Here is a 21,283-nt window from a genome sequence, read left to right as displayed (position 1 = left end):
CCCCCCGTGAGTGCCAGAAACCCCCGGTGAGGCGTCAGACCAAAGCCGCCCGCCCGCCCCGGACTCCGCACCGGCTGCGCCCTGCCCTCTCCAGCTTTACGCACAAGCCTGTCTTGTCTTCTGGCCCCTGGAGGAGGGCAGGGGACTTCCTGCCACCTCTCCTGAGGACAGATCTTTTCCCACAGCCACTGGGCTTTATACTCAGAGGTCCTGAGGGCAGAAGAAGCCAGCAGTTGGGGCTCTGCATCAGGGTGAGGGACAGGCTGGAATGGCCACGGGTGGCCTGGAGAGGGGCGCACAGCCTGGCTGGCGGGTGGCAAGACCTCTGAGTTAATGTATAATTTCGAGCAGATGGCGGGGGCTGGTAGCAGCCTGGGCCTAGCTAATGAGGGACAATTAGCCCCAAACCTGGTGGGGGAGGTTGAGAGAGTCAGACGGTGAGGGCAGATATTTGCTCCTCAAACAGTCTGGTGCGCTGGGCAGAGGGCTGAGTGGCTGAGCCTTTGGGCAGGCTAGGCCCCCCTGCCAGGGCCCTTCCTCTCTTTTCCCTCCCCTCATCATCTCTGGGTCGAAAGACTCTGTTTGTTCAGACCCAAGAGCGTGTTGTAAAGGTGGGGGGGGGAGAGGGTAGTTTATGGGGGAAATCGCTGCCACCACCATCTGCCAGGGCTTGTCCCTTCTCCCCCTGATACCCCTATCTCCACCCTCATGCAGCTGTCTATGAGAATAGCGGGTCAGGACCTGGAGACTTGCGCCCCCAGATCAGGGGCAGATGTGGGGGGAAGGGATGAGGCAGAAAAGGAGGACTAAGGGCAGGACTTCCATGGGACCCTCTCTCACCCAGGCATGGCTGAGTAGAGTGAGCAGCCGACCCAGCTGCCCAGAGATTGAATGGGCTCTATGGGCACTAGAGTATGTGCTGTCCTACCCACGATGCAAAAGTCACGTGCTACAGTCTCCCCCCGTGGCCAGGGGCTCTAGGCCAGCCTGAGGGTGCTGAAGGAGGCTGGAAGAGGAGGGGAGTACAAATGGGGGTAAGACAGAAAATCCATTTCTGTGACACATTTGGCCCTGTTTTGAAAACAAGTGTTCTCAATCCTAGGATCAAGCTGAATGTACAACAACCCACCCCATTCCTCCCCAAAACCAGAGCACTGGCCAGCGAAATCCATTCTTCCACCCTCTGGGGCTACTCTTATTGCCCTACACCCTACTTACTTTCAGCCTGACTCCTGAGAGGGTTTCACAGAATCCAAGGTATGGAATGGACCCAAAGGACTTCCCATGTTGATTCCTTCATGAAGGATCTGCCCAAAACTATGGTGGCCATGAAGCTTCCATTGCTAGGGCTGTGTTTCTTTCACCTGCAGCATCCCACTCCAGAAGAACCACCTAGCCAACTACTGGTTTCCCCCACCCCAACAATGATCCAGATAACCTTTGGTGTCCTCTGTGGCAACAGGAGTGTCATTTATAACATAGAGTTTAATAGCACCAAATCCCTAGTAGAATGGAGCCTGCTGACATCTAGAGATGGAGAGAATAAAAACCAAGCTGCATTCCTCCTCATAAACACCCCACTTGCATCCTAACTACCCTTAGAGGCTCATTACCATCACCACTGTTGCCAGGGTTCTAGAGTCGAGGGTCCCCCTATTTCTAGGCAAAAATTCACCCTTGGTGTCACCTCAGTCAAGGAGCCAATTGGAGCATTGGTGAAGATGCTCTGTGGAGAGAGCTGGTGCTGTGTGACACGTGCTTTTCTACATGTACCATCGTTCTCTCAGAGGGCTAGAGGTCAACTTGGCCAGTATTCGGTATCAGTCTATATACCCATTTATCTTTGCTAGTAATACACACAAGATCCAGGAGTTGATCCCAGACCCCTGGCGTGTGCATTCTGGCTGGGAAGCTGTCTGTGGTTCTGGAAGTCACCCTTGGGCTTCTGTGCATTCCAAGCCTTGAGGATATAGTCTGAAATTCCCCCATCTCCATATTCTCCATTCCTTTCAGGAGTACCGGCCCCTGAGTGGGTGCACTCTGGGTCCAGGGGGGCCTGCACGGAAGATGGCTCTGTCCCTGCTTTATGGTGGCAGGTAGACACAAGGTGGGCTCTGAGGACTTCCCATGGAAGGACAGAATGGGTCAGTGGCTGTGGTTTGCTCTGCCTCGGGGCCGGTGTCTGTCAGCCCCATGCACACCTCCCTCCTCCTCTCTCCTCTGCTCATGGCCTGTGACATCACTGGCTGCTCCCAGAAGGCCGCCCTCTGTTCCTGAGCACGGGCTCTCTGTAGCTCTGGACCCCCTGGCAGGACTGAAGCAGGAGCAGAGTGGAGGCTGTTACTAGGACCAGACCACCATCACCCCTGGAACCTGCAGGGGTCTCAGGAGCCCAGCACAGGAGACTGAGACCCTCCCACTGAAGCACCCACCTCATTGCCTCCACACAGGTAGCTCACCTACAGGCTCATTGTCTGCTCTGCCTCCCATGCTGTCTCCATGTCTTTGTGTGACCAAGCCAACTTCTCTCCCCTTCTGTCTTTGCAGCCTAGCGCCTTCCTGCCTCTCCAACTCCTACCCTGCTTTTCCAACTTGTGAGCACCAGTTCTTTTCCCAGACAAGTTATTATGAGTGCTGGGAAGGAGTGGGTGGCTGTTGGGAAAGGTTGGATGTGGATTTAAGTTTGGATGTGGAACCTGAGTCCCCACTCCTCCTCTGAGCTCTGGTCACTTAGAGGGCACACAGTCATTTCAAAGGCTTGGCTGGTATCCTGAGCTCCCATATCCCACTGCCCCGACAGAGCCCTTTGCATTCTTGACTCTCCTCTCTCCATTGCTTAGCTGGCAATCGCACCTATGGGAAGCAGGGTTGGGGGCAGAGAAAGAGCCCCACGATGAGGAGTTGGAAATGTTGTCTTCTGGTGAGGGACTGGCTTCTAACTAACCCTCCTTGAGTTTTGTTCCCTGGGTGGTCCCTGATTTGTGGGAATGCCGATCCGTGCCTCGGCTTTCTTTTTGGAAAGATCTCTGCCTTCTTTCCTGACTTTCTGGAAAGATGAGAGCTCAAAGGGGAATGTGTCTCTACCTGTCCGGAGAAGAGTGAGTAAAAGCCAATTCAGCCACCGAGTTGAAAAGCAGCTCCGGATGCCATAATCTGTGAGTTCCCTGTTTCCCCCCTGCGCTTCTCTCCTCTTCCCGGCTGCACTGTAATCTCTTGGAGGGCAAAACCCTTGTTCCTTTCTTTTCACTCCCTTCATCCTGAACAACCAGCAATGTGCTGATGGTTAATACTTTATTCAGCAAATAATTGCAGATTAGTTAACTGAGCCAAGATGGCATAGTTATTACAGGAAAGTTCTATGCACAAGCTATTTCCTGGGGTGACCTCTAGCCCTGCCAGGGTTCCAGGCATGAAAAGAGGTGGTTTCAACTCCTGTTACTTGCTGATGAAAGCAAGAGAGACAAAGCGTCCCTTGCTGCTCAGAGACTCTCCTGTGCTCACAATGTATTGTGTCACCATGCAGCTCTCTCCTATTCCTCGCTCTCTGCCTTCAACATGCTTTCCATAAGTGTTAGTTCAACGAGTGAGTGTCTGATCCCAAGGAATTGGTCTCTGAGAGTGAAGCTCCTTCTCTGTGAGATCTAGAACTCTCCAGAGTTAATAAGAACAACAACCCCAGCAGGTTAGAAGATGCCAGGAGATGTGTCTTCTGAGAGAAGCCAGGAATTCATGCTTGTTCGTCAATACTTCCAGTGGGTGGAACCAGAACCTCGATTCCCCGGGGGGGGGGGGGAGGACGGAGCCCCTGTGTTTCCCCAGAGGTCCCTGGAGAGTACAAAAAGAGTCAGGAGCAAGACCTCCCAGGGGAAGTTTTCTGAGGAAAGCTTTCTGGTTGGTGGTTTGGAGAAACTAACCTTAATAGCTTCCTGATAGTGAAGGCAGAGTCTTGAACCTGGTCTCTAACCTCAGACCAAGGCAATTGGGATCTTTGGTCACTGATTGCCCTCTTCTGGCTAGGCAGAATATTCTAAGGTTTGGGTTTTGACCCTATTGAGACTGAACTTAGGAGGCCAAAGTGCTGAGAAGGCTTTTGAGGGATCAGAGACAACAGGTGTCCGTTTGCAAAAGGGAAAGGCATGAGCGTGTGGGAGCATAATCCTTTTCCACCTCCCTGAATTCTTATAATGAATGTGTGAGAAGTGAGAACCCTCTCACCCTCCAGGCCCTTATCAGGTCATCCAGAAAGATCCAGTCCTCTGCTGGCCCTGTGATGTATTAGTTCATCACAGAAGGGCATAAGTAAAGAGAATTTGGATTTTCTCAGCCAACCTTCTGGCAAATTTTAGAAACATGGCCCTCTATCACAAAACACTACAACCCAAGACAGTTCTGAGCAAGAGATTTCACCCAAATAACCTCAATCATTGTAGACCGAGCTCCAAGACCAAAGAAGGAGCTCCCAGGAGGAACCCCTCTCCCCAATCTTCCCAGTTCCTGCCCTTCTGTGAGAAGTGTCAGCCTGGAACATGCCACAGGATGGTAAGACACCTGGGAGAAGTGGGAAGAACAGGTTGGTGCAAGGAGGGAAGGTATATCTCAGGGCCCTGCTTTCATCCACATGGTTTCCATGCCCTTGGCCAGTGTTCTGGGGGAGTTTGGTTCAGTCACTCCCTCTCTGCTCCACCCTGCTTCCCTTAGATCAGTGGGGTCAGTGCAAATGGCCCCAAAGCAAAGACTCAACTATGAGCCACCTCCCAAAGAAAGTGAGAGCTGGGGGACCCTGGGAGCAGAAGGGGAGCAGTCCCCTGGGGAGAGGACTTTCTGTGTGGTGGGAAACCAGACTTGAGGGGCCTGAGTGACCCTCCCCAAGAGGGTCCTCCTTGCCACAGGTGGGCCGGGGAGAGGGGAGATGTGTGGATGCCTCCTTCTCATGTCCAGGGACCAGCAGTGTGAATCAGCTGGGGGGGCTTTTTGTGAACGGCCGGCCCCTGCCCCTGGACACCCGGCAGCAGATTGTTCGGCTGGCAGTCAGCGGGATGCGGCCCTGCGACATCTCACGGAGCCTTAAGGTAGTATGCTTTACCAGGTGATGGGGACAAGAAGCAGGAACAAAGCACCCTCTTAAGGCAAGTCTGAGGCTGTTGCAGACTCTGAGGGCTTTCGAGGCTTGGGCTACTTTCTAGAAGACCCTCTTGGGGCCTGGGATGGGGAGCTTCAGGCTCCCAAAGGTGAGGCTGAATTCTTAACTCTGCAGCCTGGTCCAGTAAGTCTCACTTTGCCTTGGAGCCTCCTGCTGCCCTAGGGACACTCACCCTCTGCCCATCATGCCTTACCTGTCCTTGCTTCTTATCTGACCCAGGTATCTAATGGCTGTGTGAGCAAGATCCTAGCGCGTTACTACCGCACAGGTGTCTTGGAGCCCAAGGGGATTGGGGGAAGCAAACCCCGACTGGCCACACCCCCTGTGGTGGCTCGAATTGCCCAGCTGAAGGGTGAGCGCCCTGCCCTCTTTGCCTGGGAGATCCAACGCCAGCTCTGTGCTGAAGGGCTTTGCACCCAGGACAAGACTCCCAGTGTAAGTGCCCTCCCCTCCCTGCACTAAGTCTGGTGAACAGGCCGTCTGGGAAGAAGATCCCTTCTTACTTGGCAATGAGGCCATTCCAGCCTGGCAGGGCAGGGTTGCTGGGCCCCCTTCTGTAAAGTGGGAGTGGCGAGATAGGAGAGAAGAAAGGAGGCTTCCCTGGGAAAGATGTGTGGGCCAGGACGGAGGAGAGAAAGGCTACTGGGGAAACATCCTCAGGATATAACCCTGGGTCTGTGCACCACCTCCCCTCTCAACACCCTGACACCCCCAGGTCTCTTCCATCAACCGAGTCCTGCGGGCACTACAGGAGGACCGCCGACTGCCCTGGGCACAGCTCAGGTCACCAGGTGGGTCTTGGAGCTGCAAACGTAAGCATTTTACAGGGATGATCAGAGCAAACATAAGCATCTTACAGTTGGCAAAGCCCTTTCTTGGATCACCCTCACTGACAACAAGACAATAAGGAGGGCCTGGCAAGGAGTATTGCTCTCTCCTGGCAGAAAAGAACTGAAGCTTAGAGAAGAGAAATGGCTTACCCAAGGTTACCAGCTAGTTGTTGGCAGGTCCTGTGACAGAACTCAGGTCCTCTGGCCCCTAGGTTCACAGGATCTGCCAAGGAAGAGGCAGGGCTGGACCTCCCACACCCTCCCTATGCCTCATGCCCAGCCTCTCAGAGTGCTCTTCACATTCTGTGGAATCATGCAAACCTGGGCCAACCTTGCTGCTGTTTCCCCAAACACGAAGCATGCACTCAACCATGGCATTGGGAGTGCCTCCCACTAAGTGCTCCTTTAGTAACCTCCAAGAAACTGTGAATGCCCTACGAGCATGGCTCTGCTCTTATATCCATGTTGTCCCTTATCCATAGCCCCAGGGCCTTGGGAACCCCATCTGATGAGAAGAAACATCACAAACCGCTACAAGCCACTGTCCCCCTTTACAGATGTTTTGACTCCAGTTCCTCACACTCCCCGCAGTGGCTGTGAGGTTCCTCGGGGTCCCCACCCAGGGACTGGCCACCGGAATCGGACCATCTTCTCCCCAGGCCAAGCTGAGGCTCTGGAGAAAGGTGCCAGGGCTGGGGAAGACAGCAGGTGAAAGGGTGCTTGGTGTGACACAGGCAACGGCCCCGTGGCCTGTGGGCAAAGGCTGAGAAGCGGAGGCTGTGGGTGGCCCTACCTTAAGGAGGAAGGTAGTTTAGGGTCATAGCAGGTGGGAATGGGGCCTGAGGGGGAGATCCATGCCTTGCTCCTCTCCCTGTGACCTTACTACTTGAGCCTCGATCTCTGCAGAGTTCCAGCGTGGGCAGTATCCTGATTCGGTGGCCCGTGGAAAGCTGGCCGCTGCCACCTCTCTGCCTGAGGACACGGTGAGGGTGAGTGAACTCTGCCACACAAGGTGCACAAAACGCAAGAACAAAGACTCTGTGCTGAGGTGGTTTTGGGTTCCGGTGAGGGGCAGATGGCGGGGAAAAGGTGGAAAGAGATTCGTTTGTAGAAAAAAGTCAGACACAAGACCCTCCTTGTTCTCCTTCTGCCGATTCCTCTCTTCTCTTCCCCACTCCAAGCCTTTGAAGTGAGGAGGGGGACAGAGAACAAAGGCCAGAGCAGGGAGGAGGGACATCAGGTCTGAGGAAGGGTCTGTGCTCTGGGTCCAGACCAGAAACATGTGATGAGAGCAGTAGGTGCCAGGTAGCGAAGGGCACAGCCAGCTACACCGTTCTGCTCTCCTTCAGGTCTGGTTTTCCAACCGAAGAGCCAAATGGCGCCGACAAGAGAAGCTCAAGTGGGAAATGCAGATTCCAGGTAATTTTCCTGCACATCCATCCTTCCATCCACTCATCTACCCACCCATCCTTCCACGCATCCATGCGTGCATGGATCTATCCATGCGTCCATCCACTCACCTATCCATCTATCCACCCACCCACCTGTCTGTCCCTCCACTATCCATCCATCCATCCATCCATCCATCCATCCATCCATCCACTAAACATTTACTTGGCATCTTTCATGTGCCAGATTCTGTGTTAGATGCTCAGCATTCAGAGTCTCTGCTCTTTAGGTCTGCACTGCCCCGTTTACCATCCCTGACATTTAATCCTTCTTCCCCAGTCTCCCAAGGGCCTGCCTTGGGGAGGAAGGCAGTTTAGGGTTATAGCATCCATCTCCTCCCATCCCTGCCAGAAGTTGCCATCTTTCTTAGAACCTCCCCGCTACTCCCCGCTCCCCAAACCTATTCCTCCTTCTGAGTGGATCTACTCTCACCTTGTAGGTGCTTCCCATGTACCAACTGTGCCCAATGCCTCCTCTGGGATCATCTCTGCACAGGTATCCAGGAAGAGAGGGGAGTTTGTGAACTGGGAAGACAAGGGCTCACTGCTTCTCCCAATTCCTGACTGCTCCTGGTTCCTACAATTCACATTTCAGAAAGCACCATGCTCACAGTCTACTATGTGAATGGTGCCCTCTAGAGTTGTGCAGGAGACAGTTGGAGGCATGGGGGCAGCCTTGGGGCCCCAGTTCTGCTAAATAGGAGGCATCACTGACAACTGAGGGTCTCCTCTTGCTTTTCGTGGCAGCCCCCTGGGAGTGTGTCTTCAGCAGTCCTGCCTGCCCTGGAATCCTTGGGTCCCTCCTGCTATCAGCTGTGCTGGGGGACAGCACCGGACAGGTGTCTGAGTGACAACCCACCCCAAGCCTCTCTCAAGCCCTGCTGGGGTAAGAATCCACAGGCCAGGCCTCACTCCTGCAGGGTGTGGGGAAGGCTTACTCCTTGACCCACAAGAGGGCATGGATGTCCAGTTGGGGTCACCAAGGGAACCTTGATACAGCTTTCTTCATTCCTTCCATGGCCTACAAGGTTGGATGCTAACACCCGCTGAGTCTATATTTCCACTGACAGATGTAGAAGGAAAAGGGGGTTGGATTGGGATGTGAGTGTATATATCCAGGGTAGAGAACGGATATCTGTCCCTCTCCCCACCAGTGACTTTGAGGGGTGGGGTGACAGCAACAAACCCAAACTCACACTCTCTTTGTCTCTGCAGGCCACCTGCCTCCTGCAGCTGAGCTCCCTGGATTCAGTAGTGCTTTGCCATCCTTACCCTTCCTTCCACTGCCCCCGTGGCCAGTGTTGGTGCCCCTGCGGCCTTGCTCTGGTCCAGCTCCCCACCCCTGCAAGGCCTGGAATGAGGGAGGAGGGCCAGAGTGGAAAGGAGATGGGGTGGGGAGGATCTAATATCATCCTGCCCAGGCAGATTACTGGTTCCTCTTCCTTCCTGTGACTCTTTCTCCTCATCTGTGGACCCGGTCTGGTCCTGTCTCGCTGCCCCTTCTATGCGGCACCTGTTTGGAGGGGCTGGGAAAGCCGTGCCCGCTCACGCTGGCCTTAAATGGCCTCTAGTTGGCAGGAATAAAAGCATTTTTTTAATTAGCAGTACTTCCTGTTTGTGTTTTTCCCATGAACATGCATACTCCCACCCCTACTTTTAACAGTGATATAGTTTGCTCTATAGCTAGCTAGCTAGCTAGCTGTCTTTTATCTTCCTATCTTCCAATCTATCTATCTGTATGATCTCTTTATGTATGTAACTATGTATGTATCTAGCTGCCATCTATTTAATTTATCTATATGTTTATGGAACTATCTACCCAATCTGTCTAATCTATATATTCATCTACCTGGGTGTATATCTACATATGTATGTAGATATGTATCTATATTAGTGTGGACACTCAGGCACTCATATTGTGCCCACACACACACTGATAGTACATCATGGCATGTCACTTTTAAGTCCCAACAGGTATCTCCAAAAATAAGGGACTTTTACATAACTACAATATACAGTAATTCCTTAATCTAAGGAAATAGACATTACTTCCTTAATTGCATGTGTATTTTTTTGCAAAGCAGCAGAGTGGAAATGCCATCTTTCATACTCTGTCCCTTTATACACACCCCTGGGGCATGTTTGCTTGCAACTTCTTGGCAGTAAGTTTCACATCTTCTCAGTTTTGTCTCTCTGCAAAAAAAAAAAAAAAAAAAAAAAAAAATCTGGCTCCCCCTGGGAAGCCTTGGTATGTAGAGAAAGAGGGGGAATATGGGGAGAATGGGGTGAAGAATGGGATATTTTGAAGAATAATATCCGAATTCTTTCCCTTTTGAAGAGCAGGGGCATGGACTGATAATGGCTGATGGCACAAAGCGGGATAAAAGGAGTGGGGGCACGTTTGTTTTCTCTCATCTGGGAGTGCTACTCATCCAGAAGCTATCTTCATCAAACACTCTAGAGCTGTGCTCTGCAATAAGTAGCCACCAACCACATGTGGCTATTGTAATGTGACTAAAATTAAGTAAAATGCTGGGGCACCTGGGTGGCTCAGTCGGTTAAGCAACTGACTTCGGCTCAGGCCATGATCTCATGGGTCACTAATCTGAAGCCCTGGGTTGGGCTCTGTGCTGACAGCTGAGAGCCTGCAGCCTGCTTCAGATTCTGTGTCTTCCTCTCTCTCTCTGCCTCTCCCCCGCTTGCTCTCTTTCTCTCTCTCTCTCAAAAACAAAACATTTCAGAAATTTGTGTAAAATGAACACCCCAACTCCTCATTCCCACTAGCTACATATCAAAGGCCCAAAGGTCACATGTGTCCCCTGGCTGCCGTATCAGACAGTAAACATTACAGAACATTTCCATCAGCACAAAACGTTCTATGGGACAGCACAGCTCTAGAATGAAATTCCAAGGGGGACGGAGCCTACCCTGCCTCTGCCCTGCTGACAGACGGCCTAGGTAAATGGGTAAGGTTTTGTGGGAAGACAATCTGCATGGCACAGTCTGCGAACAAGCCGTTCATTCAACTACAGGACTCATGTCAGCAATGGAGGGAGCTGTCAGCTGAGGCCCCATGGCCAAGCACGATCAAGCGGAGGATGGATGGCCACCTGGGGGAATGGGGCCCAAGAGACTATGAGTGGGGGGTGTGTGTGCCTCCATGCACACGCATACCCATGCATCTGAGTTTGTACATGCGTTTATGGAACGATGAGGAAGAGATCCTGCCTTAAATGACCCCCAAGGTCCTATCTCTCTGAAGAGTGTATTCCACTCCATATCTTTGGCCTGTTCTTAAAGTTCTCTGGGAAAGAAATGCCCTAGTCTCTAGCGTTCTCAAGCTTCACTTATTATATTAAAATTTTTACAAAATTCTTTTATATCTCTTGAGGAGAAACATACTTACGAAAACCTGAGGTCATTTTCCTCTGTGCAGATGGAACCTCTCTCATGTGGTTTTAGCTTCTTTTCTCAACAGATTTAAAAACCAGGCACTCATTATAGTGTGGTGCAATTCCCCACACCACACACCACACACAGTGGGTCAGGCATCACTGTTGGTGTTTGAGAACATTTTAGGAGGCATGTAGACACTGCTTTAAATAAGGGTGAGTCAGATGGGGCGCCTGGGTGGCTCAGTCGGTTGGGCGTCCGACTTCAGCTCAGGTCACGATCTCGTGGTCCATGAGTTCGAGCCCAGTGTCGGGCTCTGGGCTGACAGCTCGGAACCTGGAGCCTGCTTCCGATTCTGTGTCTCCCTCTCTCTCTGCCCCTCCCCTGTTCATGCTCTGTCTCTGTCTCAAAAATAAATACACGTCAAAAAAAATTTAAATAATAGTGAGTCAGAAATGAGAAAATTATTCACCTTTCCACTCCCTTTCAATTCAATTTGATTGCATCAAACAGAAGCTTTCATTTTGGTCCTAGTATTTAGTGCCTCTATAACAGTTATTAATCTTTTTGTTTTTAATGTTTATTTATCTTTGAGAGAGCGAGAGAGACAGAGCATGAGCAGGGGAGGAGCAGAGAAAGAGGGAGACACAGAATCTGAAACAGGTTCCAGGCTCTGAGCTGTCAGCACAGAGCCCGTGAGATCATGACCTGGGCCAAAGCCGGATGCTCAACTGACTGAACCACCCAGGAGCCCTGCCCACCCCCACCCCCTTTTTGTTTTAACAGAGGGAAAGGGAAACACAGGTTCTGAGCCTTGGACAGGGGAGGGAAATCTAATTAGGATTTGATAATCATTTTGTATTTATTTATTTATTTGTTTGTTTGTTTATTTATTTATTTATATTTGTGAGAGAGAGAGAAAGAGAGAGCATGAGCAGGGGAGGGGCAGAGATAGGAGGAGAGAGAGAGAGAGAGAGAGAGAGAGAGAGAGAATCCCAAGCAGGCTCTGTGCCCACAGCACAGAGCCCAATACAGGGTTTGATCTCACGAACTGTGAGACCATGACCTGAGCCAAAGTTAAGAGTCAGATGCTTAACTGACTGAGCCACTCAGGTGGCCCTGATTGTATTTATTTTTAAGGTCACTTTCTATTTGTGGCAAGTGATTCTGGTCTTCCATTTTATGACAGTGATTAAAATATTCCTTTCTAAATAAAAGTACTTAAGAGTCTATGTCAATAAAGACATTGATAGAGCATATGGTAGGTAGATGAAGGCCAAAGTTATACAGACAGTACAAGAACGATGGTCATTTTGGAAACTCTGTTTTGATGGAAAGAGTAGTGGACATTACAGTCCATTCTAGTTGAGGAAATTGAGTCAGAAACCCCAGTCGTGGGACCTTGGGCAAATCACTTCAGCTCCCTGTAAAAGGTGGGCAGCGATGGGGAAAGTACCTGTCTTGCCCAACTGATGAGATCAAAGGTAATGATAAGGTGGGATAATTGGTAAACCTCCAGGGTGGTGCTGAGGGAGTGTGCTACACCAGCATAAGGTGTTATTACCATTGCCCTGTGCCCATAGGATTAGTAATCATTCTTTCAAAACCAAAAGGACAGCTAATCATATCTGGATTCTTAATCCTTCAGGGCAAAACTGGCTCCTTATGGAATCACTGGAAAAAGTCTAGCGATTCTGGTGGGAATGGGAAAGATCATTGTAAGAACTGGTTACCATTTGGTGCCGCCTCTTCTGGATAGAACTTGGAGTGGTCTGGGGCCTCAGTCTCCACCCATATCCAGACCCCTATTCTGTACTGAGTCAGATGCACACCAGGGTCTTGGGGGTGGCCTTTTGTGATGTATTGTCACTCGAAACAGGTGTTTTGCTAAACTGGGTAGGGAAAGTTCTGTAACAGATATTCTCATGGATTTGGACTCTGGGGTTCCTCTTGTGTTTAGTGTAGTAGTTTCTCCTGGAGGATTTGGATTTCTGTAGGTAGCATCCCATTGACCTGGGAAGGGAAGAGGAAATAGAAAGCTTCAGTCAGTCATTTGTTGAGCTTAGGCTTTTAAGAAAAATCTGGTAAGACCATCTGTGAAAAGAGACAATAAAATGATTTGTTCCATTCTTGATGAGGGATCACATAGATGCATGTGAAGTTAATTGATAGGAAAAGACAGTAAAACTTATTTTTTAAATCATATTAATGGCATAAAAATAGCATCAGAGTTCAAAGGGATACTAAATTCAACAGAAAAGATTTACTAAGAATTCAACAGGATTGGGGAAGACTTCTGATAGAGTAGAATGCGCTAGGTGCCAGGCTGTTTACTGAGCATTTTCAAATCATTATCTCACATAACACAACAATCCCAGGAGATAGATATTATATTCCCATTTTATCCACAAAGAATAGGCTTTGTGAGGTTCATTTTTCCAGGGTCAAACAACAAGTTAAACTGATAAAAATCTAATTTTATCAGAACCCAGTTCTGAGTCCAAAAATGAGCTCTTAACCACTATGATACACTGTCTATTGGAATGTCAGGCTGGGAGAAGCCTGAGAAATTTAGTTAAATCAAAACCCTTCACGTAACAGATAAGAAAACAAGCCCAGTGCGATTTCATCCAGTTTGGCCATAGTAAAGGGTTTCTGTAGAAAACTGATAGAAAATGGAAGAAGGGAGTGAACATATATTAGGGGTCTATATCTGGATTCATATTGTCACTTGACCGTCATACCACTCTATGAAGTAGATATTATTCTCACTTTACAGATAAGGAAACCAAGGCCTAGAAATGTTAACGCAATTTCCCTAAAGTTCCAGGTTTATACGATACCAAAACCAAAGTTCTTCTTCCTACAACATCCTCATAACTTTCCAAGTTGAGAAAGTGAGGTCAGCTATGAAGAAACGGGGCTAAGAGCAGTGAAACGTCCTGAAGAGGTGTGAACAGGGAATGATGGATTGGAGGCAGCACCTTAGGAAAGCAAACTTGGTGTGGAGAGGAGATTGAATAGGATGGACCCGAGGCAGGGGAGTGCTGCTGGGGCGGGGGGTTACTGCGGTGTAGGCTTTTGGTGACAAGCCTGGAACCAAAGGTACCAAAGGTAGTTAAGAAAGAGTAAGCCCTCAAGAGGCATAGTTAAGGGAGTACCGAAGAATTATCAGGGTTTGGTAAAGGGAATGAACGGGAGGAAGGAGACATGGTGCTGAGGTCTTGATCCAGAAGCATTTGAGAGGGCAGCCATGCCCTAGATGGCCATGGGGAGGGCAGGAAGGATCATCTTTGGAGGGGAGGGTGAGTCGGCTGATTTTGAGGGGATAGCAAGACAAAGTCAAGTCAAGTGCCCATCAGGAAGTTGGAAAGAGATGAAGTTAGAGTTCGGGAGGAGGGTCAAGGCTGCAGATGAATATTTGGGAGCCATTAGCACTCCAGGGATCCAAGGGTGTAGGGATAGAAAGTGCATGGGATAGAAAGCATACCCTCAGAGTTACCTGTCTCCCCGAAACATGGGACAAAACTGCATCTTAACAAAGAAAGATAAACACACACGAGTACACCCAATTTTGTCCCCTGCAAGTTTGCTTGCACACTCGTGTCAGTGTGGCATAATAGTGAGAAATCTAGATCTGATTGCCCCTCCTTTCTCTAGCAAGGCTGGGTTTAGAAGCCCTAAGAGGAAAAGCACATATCTGGAACAAATGTCTGGCATTGATCAAGTTGTGGGACACACGTCAGCCCAGGGGAGGTGTTTTGGTCTCATTCTCACCCACCTCCCTTCCTTTCTTGCCCCTCAGTTCCTGCTCCCCCATCTCCAGGTCCTTGCCCATTTTGTCTTACCTAAAATTCCCAAATACACTCTTTGGTAATCTCCTCGCTGTCTGCCAACAGGGTGCCGCTTCGGTCGGATCGCATGTAGAAGCCATTGGGTGCCAGTACTGTGAGCAAGTTGCTCCCATGAAGCTCTACACAGAAGTTGAGAGCGAACTTTCCCCAAGGGCGAAAGGTGCCAAAGGACGTTATTGACCAGAAGGATCCACCCTGTGCTGAGGAGGGAAGAGCTCAGGTCAGTGCCCTATTCAGGACAAAGTTCTCCAACAGTACAGCCTAAGGAGGCTCCCGGGAAGCATGCCAACCCTCCCTGACTACCCTACCCTGCCTGTGTTGGCAGGTCCCCCTACGGAAACACAGGAGGGCTGGGTTTTGTTCTGCCGACCCATTCTGGGGGTGGGGGGTCTTGAAGTGTGAAAACAAACAGAAACTCTGTTTCTCCTTTTATGGTGAGTAGGGTCTGAGCAGCAGGCCCTGAAGTCTGAGTTGGGGCCAAGGCAGGGCTAGACTCTGACCCCAGGGATGAAGAGGAGCTCCTCACCCCGGAAGTGGTAGATGCCTTGGCGGCAAGGCAGCAGGTGAATGCAGTCAGGCTGATCCATATTGCACTTCATTAGGTCGTGTTCTGATGAGGTGCCCACATACCCATAACGACCTCGCAATACGAGGAAGGGACGGTTAGCTAATCGAATCCCAAATTCCTCATTTGGGCCTAAAAGAAACAGAAAGGAGTTATCTGGATGAGCTGCTTCTAGATGCCTTCACTGATAGAAGCAGGAAGAGGGGCCCTAATTGTAAGGTGTTATCAATACTTTAACAATTTTTGAACACCTACTATGTGCTGGATTGTATGCTAGGTGCTTATGAAATGTTTGTGAAAGCACTTGTGGAACCCGAGAAATGTTGATGTTCTTCCTTCCTTTGAGATGTGTGAGCCTATTTAATCCTCACGATAATCCTGTGAGGCAGGCAGGTTGGCTATCACTTCCATTGATTATGGAGCCAATGAAACTGAGGCTCAGAGAAGTGGTTTGCCCAAGTGATGACAAAAAATCAGTGACTCAGCAAATATACAGACCCAAATCTTCTGGCTCCAACTCCAGTGCTCTTTCTGTCATATCTCAGCTCCCTCTGAAAGCATCTCTGACTTGGAATAACCTGGCAGGAAGGCTGTTGTGCTTACCTGGAATGGTGGCTTTGGCCATCAGCAGGCCATTGTCTATGATCCCCAAGAAGCGTCCATTGGGAGCCTGCAGGATAATCCTGCCGCAGTTCCAGTGCATGTGGAAGAAGGTGTCAGACTCCATTGGGTGCCCATTAGCTACCACTGTCCTGTGGTGCCTCTGGAGAGATGATAGGGAGCAGAGAGGGGAAACAAGGACTGAAAATCTCAGCTTTCTTCCCAGCGTTTCTATTCCTAGACCCTTTCCCACACACCACCCACTAGCTTTCTTCATTCTCCCTACCCTGGGAGGGTATGCTTTATGCTTCCCCATCCTTTTTGGAAAACGTATTGTGGCCTTAGCTCTCCCACTTCCCCAGTTTGCTATTTCCCAGAGCCCATTATTAAAAAGGGACCTGGATATCCATATGGAGAGAAATAGTCCTCAGCCCAGACTCCAAAATCATTTCAAAATGGATCATAGACATAAAAATGAAAGCCAAACAATAAAATGTCTACAAGAAGACACGGGAAATTCTTTGCAACTTTGGGACAGGCAGTGATTTATTGGATGAAAACTCACTAACCATTTATAAATGGAGAAATTGGTACCTCATCAAAATTAAAAACTTGCTGCTCAAAAGACACTTGTAAGCAAATGAAAAGGCAAGCCACAGATTGGGAGGAAACACAACACATATATTTGGCAAAGAACTTGACTTCAGAACATAGAAAGAACTCTCAAAACTCAATAATAAGATAAACAATCCAGTGACAGATGGGTAAAAGATGTGAACAGACACCTCACAGAGAAGATCTACAAATGGCCAGTAAGCACATGAAAAGATACTCAACATTATTAATTATAAGGGAGATGCAAATTAAAGCCACAGTAAGATGTCACTACATACCTACTAGAGTGGCTAAAATTAAAAAGACAGACATCACGATGAGGATGTGGAGTAATTAGAACCCTCATACATTACTGGCAAGAATGTAAAATTGCATACTCCCTGTCAAAAACTAACATTTTCTTAAAAATATAAATGCACGTTGATCACGTGACCCAAAATTTCGACTGCTAGGTACTTGCCTTAAGATAACTAAAAATACAGGCCCACAAAAAAACTTGTACACAGATGTTCATAGTAACTTTATTCATAGTAGCCCACACTGGAAACAACTCAAGGGTTCATCAACAAGCAAATGGATAAGCAAATTACGTTTGTGTTTATGAGTACTAGTATGGAACACTACTCAGCAATAAAAAGGAACAAACCAGTGGTACACAGATCATGAATCTCACAAACGTTATGCTGATGGAAGAATACATACTGCAACCCCATGTAGAATAGACAAATCTAATCTATAGTGACAGAATACATAAAAGGGAAAAGAGGGAATTTCTGTGGAGATAGAAATATTCTCTAACTTGTGATTGTGGCGTACTTGCATAGGTATATATATATTTGTCAAAACTTATTGTATGCTTAAAAGTGGTACATTCTATTGTAAATAAATTCTGCCTCAAGAAAGTAAATTTTTTTTAAGAGACCCTATTGGATAAAATTGGGCCCATTGGTTGAAAATTGATATGGGCCTCCATTGTTCACTTCAGCATCTAGTCACTTGCCTTGAAGAAGGAGAAAGTACGTCTAGAATGAGAGAACTCAGGGATGAAGGGTTCTCTTGCTCAGAAGGCCAAGGTCTTACCTGGGCTAGGTAGCAGCCATTTGCTGCACGAAGCTGCAGGGTGAGGCTCTCGTTGTCACATTCAAACTGGAACAAGGACATTGGGGTTACGTGCTCAGAGGCAGCATATACCTCAACATCTGCAGAGAAAGAATATGTCAGAGGGAGAGTCTGGTCTCACCCTCAGTGTCAGCCCCTCCTCCATGATTTATGGCTGGGGTTCCCTCTGTTTGCCCCCCTCAGCTTTCATCCCCTTCTGGACCATAGGAGCTTGGAAAGACCCAGGCTACTTTCCCCTAAAGCCCATGACCCTGGCCTTATCACTCTGCTCCATGGCACAAGAGATCTTCTTGGGATCCCAGCACATTCAAAAATCTTTGCTGATCCCAAACATATTTTTCTCTTTTCAGCAGCCAGCTCTCCCTCCCTCCACAGCAGTGTTGAACCCAGCACTTGCCATAGATGATGGAGAGGAACTTCCGAGTCTTTGACCTGAGGCTGACCCACGTCGGACAGCGCTGTAGGATGAACCACTCCTCACCCCTATGGGGACTGGAGCCCAGGCCCAGGAGCAGACGTGTGCCCTGTGGATACAGTATGCCTCCTTCTCCATCGCTCAGTGCCACGAGCCCTCCAGGTCGCACTTGCATGTGAAAAGCTGTCTGTGATGAGGGTTGGGGGGCCAGCCGGTCTAAGTGGGACAAGAAGAAGTGTGTTGAGGTCTCCAGGTGGTAGCATCCATCTTGGAAATGCAACAGGAAGCCACATTCCTCCAGGCAGGGCACTGGCGCATCCACCCAGACGCGGCCCGTGGTAGGGTCAGCCCGGGCATAGCAGTGGTTAATGGGGCTGTAGAGGATCACATGGACATGCAGAGCTGGCCGGGGGGTCCACATGTGGTAAGCTGAGAGGACCCTGGAGTTGCAGAACACATCTTCACCATCAGACTCCAGATAACGACCACTAATAATGCACTGGAGAGTCCACTTGCCATTGCGGTGGAAACGCAGTAGGAAGCATCCATGGTGGCTGGTCCTTGGCCGGCCATAGGATAGACTGCCATCTGCCTCGCATAGGAGGTAGAGGCCCTGAAAGCTCCTTAGTCGTACAACAGCCTGTGCGTCGTGTTGATTGCTCACCAAGATCTCCCAGGTCTAGAGGCATTGGGAGGAAGAAGGAAATCAGTACTGCCACATGACTAGGCCAGGGAGCCCTACCACCATCACCCCTGGCATCACCCTAGAACCTTCCTTGGGACCAACCACCTTCTCCTCCCCATCAGCCTCCTTGCCGTCAGCTCTTCCACCCTCTCATCCAACAGTAATCAAAAGATTTCAGGGGGCCTCTATTCCTGGAATCAGAGCGCTTCTCAAGATCCCAAGAGAAGCTCTAAATGCTTACTTCTTCCAGCTACCAGAAGGTAAACTTCCCTCTCTCTTACTTGGTGGCTTCCTTCAATACCTAATTTTCCAAGAAGTGTTTTGGTTTCAATGTTACTTTCCTCTTCCTCACTGTTGCCCCTGGAGAGCACACTAGCCACACTCCCATCCCCAAAGCCCACCTCGCCAGCATGGCAGAAGAGCAAGACCTCTTACAGGTGGGTCCAGGCTCCAGGGATAAGGATGGGAACACACACAGTTGAGATGCAGTTGTCTGGTTCAGCTGTGATCAACCCTGTTCTAAACAAGGACCTTGCTACCGCCTCACTCTGTTGTACTGTTGCAGGGCTGCCTATGCCCCTTTCTAAAATGAGCTCTCCTAGGCTTGTAGAGTACCCCATCCCTGAACTACAACCAGAACAGAATCATAGGCCTTGCCGTCACTCCACTTGTCCAACTTCCCTTGGACGCCCACAATTTTGCCTTCCAGCCTGGGCTGTTATCTCGCCTCTTTGTGATGACGCAACCACTCTGTATTGGGATGGAAGGAAGAGAGCAGCCAGGGAAGACTAGGAAGGAAGGGCTAACGCTTTGTCTCTCGGAACAGGTTTAGAGAGGGGGAGACGGAGCAGTGGAGACCTGTGACCAAAAGCCTGGGGTAGGAGGCTCTCAGCCTGACAATGTCAAAGGCTGGGAAGATGATTAGGCTGAGAGTGTACCCCTGCCACCACCGCGTGTGCACACACAGACACATGGACACATGCACACGCTCACGAGAGCTTGGCCATTGGGAAAAATGGCTCCAGTACAGGTTTGCTTTGTTACCTGTCTCCGGCCCAAACCCCTCGCAGTAGCAGTGACTATATTCTTATACGTCTCATAAGTGAGGTAGGATCCTGCCCAGCTGATGAGCCCAACCCTTAGCTCCTCGGGCTTGGGGCTTTGCGTCCACTCCACGTCATCCATGGGGCCGGCACCACAGGTGATGACTCTGTCCGGCCCAGCCTTCCCCCCAGTGGTGCGGTTCCACAGGCCATAGGGCCTAGAATCAGGCCTGTAGTACCCACCAGAAGACGTTCCCAGAGGGAACTTCTCAGGCAGAGGCTAGGCTAGGGCCCAGCGCCTCTGTGACCCGGGAGCATTGTGACTGTGAGGGCTGCCTCTTATCCATAGTGGGGAAAGGGCACTGGCACAGCATTGTCAATCTACAGCCCAGAGGAAGTGGGTCTGGGGCCTTGGGCATTAACCTCCTCACATCACTCCAGGCACCGAGGTCGGCTGAACGAAGACTGGGCATCAGAACTTTGGCCTGTACCAGTGATAGCCCATGACTACAGGCAAGTCCTTCTCCTTCTTCATGTCTGTTCCTCATTTTAATGGCAGGGTAAAAACCAACCTCTTTCCACCCTCCGAAATGAGTTCTGCTTGGCTCCCTTGGGACTCCAGTGTTTTTAAAGTTCAAGATATCCAAGAAAAATCGATTAACTTTTACAGCCCTTGGGAGGATGAGGCCAAAATGTCTCAGAAGGTGCTTTTCAGGAAGTGTGAGGAAACCCTAGACAGATAACCAGCAAGGATCATATTACTCGTATTAATCAGAAAGGGTTGGCTTAGAGCAGGGTAAGGAAAATGCCCTAGATGGGGAGAGCACTGGGCATCTTCCTCATAATCCCCAGCCGCACTGCTGCTGGGCAGCCAGTGAGTGCTGGCCCTCAGGATATGAGCCCTTGCCCTCAAAGGGTTTCTGTTGGCCAATGGCCATTTCCTCTGTAGGGAAAGCCCCTACAGGGCTCATTTCCTACAAAGCTCGTGGAGAAAATCAGTGAAGAACATGGAGGAATTGACAACATCAAAGGAGAAAGGCAAGAGGAAATAATGGTGGTGATGGTGGTTTTTGCTTAAGCTTTGCTGGGATTCAAAGAACGGGCAGAGTAAACCACACTTGGAGAATAGCCCACACTCCTGGTTCCATTCATATGCTTTCTTATTCCCCGTGGTGGGAATAGGGGAGTAGAGGGCAGGGTTGTCTTCCCAGGTAGAAAGAGTTCCAGTGCAAGGTGAGGAACTGTAATTTGCAAGGCCCTACCAATGTTTTACAGAAAAAGGCTAATAGACTACGGGTGACAGAATCACCTGGGTAATTTTTTTTTTTTATTTTTTATTTTTTTTAATTTTTTTTTTCAACGTTTTTTATTTATTTTGGGACAGAGAGAGACAGAGCATGAACGGGGGAGGGGCAGAGAGAGAGGGAGACACAGAATCGGAAACAGGCTCCAGGCTCCGAGCCATCAGCCCAGAGCCTGATGCGGGGCTCGAACTCACGGACCGCGAGATCGTGACCTGGCTGAAGTCGGACGCTTAACCGACTGCGCCACCCAGGCGCCCCACCTGGGTAATTTT

The 21,283-nt window shown here is 49.7% G+C and overlaps 2 protein-coding genes across 2 annotated transcripts; one reads left to right on the top strand and one right to left on the bottom strand.

Moving 5' to 3' along the window:
* The first annotated feature begins 4,350 nt into the window (after positions 1-4,350).
* On the top strand, positions 4,351-8,778 carry PAX4 (paired box 4). Its single transcript, XM_047095243.1, is given in 12 exon segments — positions 4,351-4,539; positions 4,890-5,069; positions 5,360-5,575; positions 5,856-5,931; positions 6,528-6,653; positions 6,877-6,959; positions 7,320-7,389; positions 7,859-7,914; positions 8,166-8,304; positions 8,634-8,647; positions 8,649-8,705; positions 8,707-8,778. Coding segments are annotated over 12 exon segments (1,278 nt in total).
* A 5,881-nt stretch (positions 8,779-14,659) lies between these two features.
* On the bottom strand, positions 14,660-19,849 carry FSCN3 (fascin actin-bundling protein 3). Its single transcript, XM_047095103.1, has 6 exons — positions 19,709-19,849; positions 17,962-18,658; positions 17,526-17,644; positions 15,834-15,993; positions 15,192-15,362; positions 14,660-14,865 (listed from the first exon to the last, which is right to left on the bottom strand). The coding sequence occupies exons 1-6, from the start codon at positions 19,847-19,849 to the stop codon at positions 14,660-14,662; spliced, it is 1,494 nt and encodes a 497-aa protein (XP_046951059.1).
* Between the last annotated feature and the right edge of the window lie 1,434 nt (positions 19,850-21,283).

The sequence above is a fragment of the Lynx rufus genome, unplaced genomic scaffold (genome assembly GCF_022079265.1).
Source record: "Lynx rufus isolate CCGP_SWC_20201006 ecotype Redwood Valley unplaced genomic scaffold, mLynRuf1.p SCAF_4, whole genome shotgun sequence".
Classification (NCBI taxonomy): Eukaryota; Metazoa; Chordata; class Mammalia; order Carnivora; family Felidae; genus Lynx; species Lynx rufus.
The sequence above is the reverse complement of the archived record's forward strand: the minus strand, read 5'-3'. Positions and strand labels throughout refer to the sequence as shown.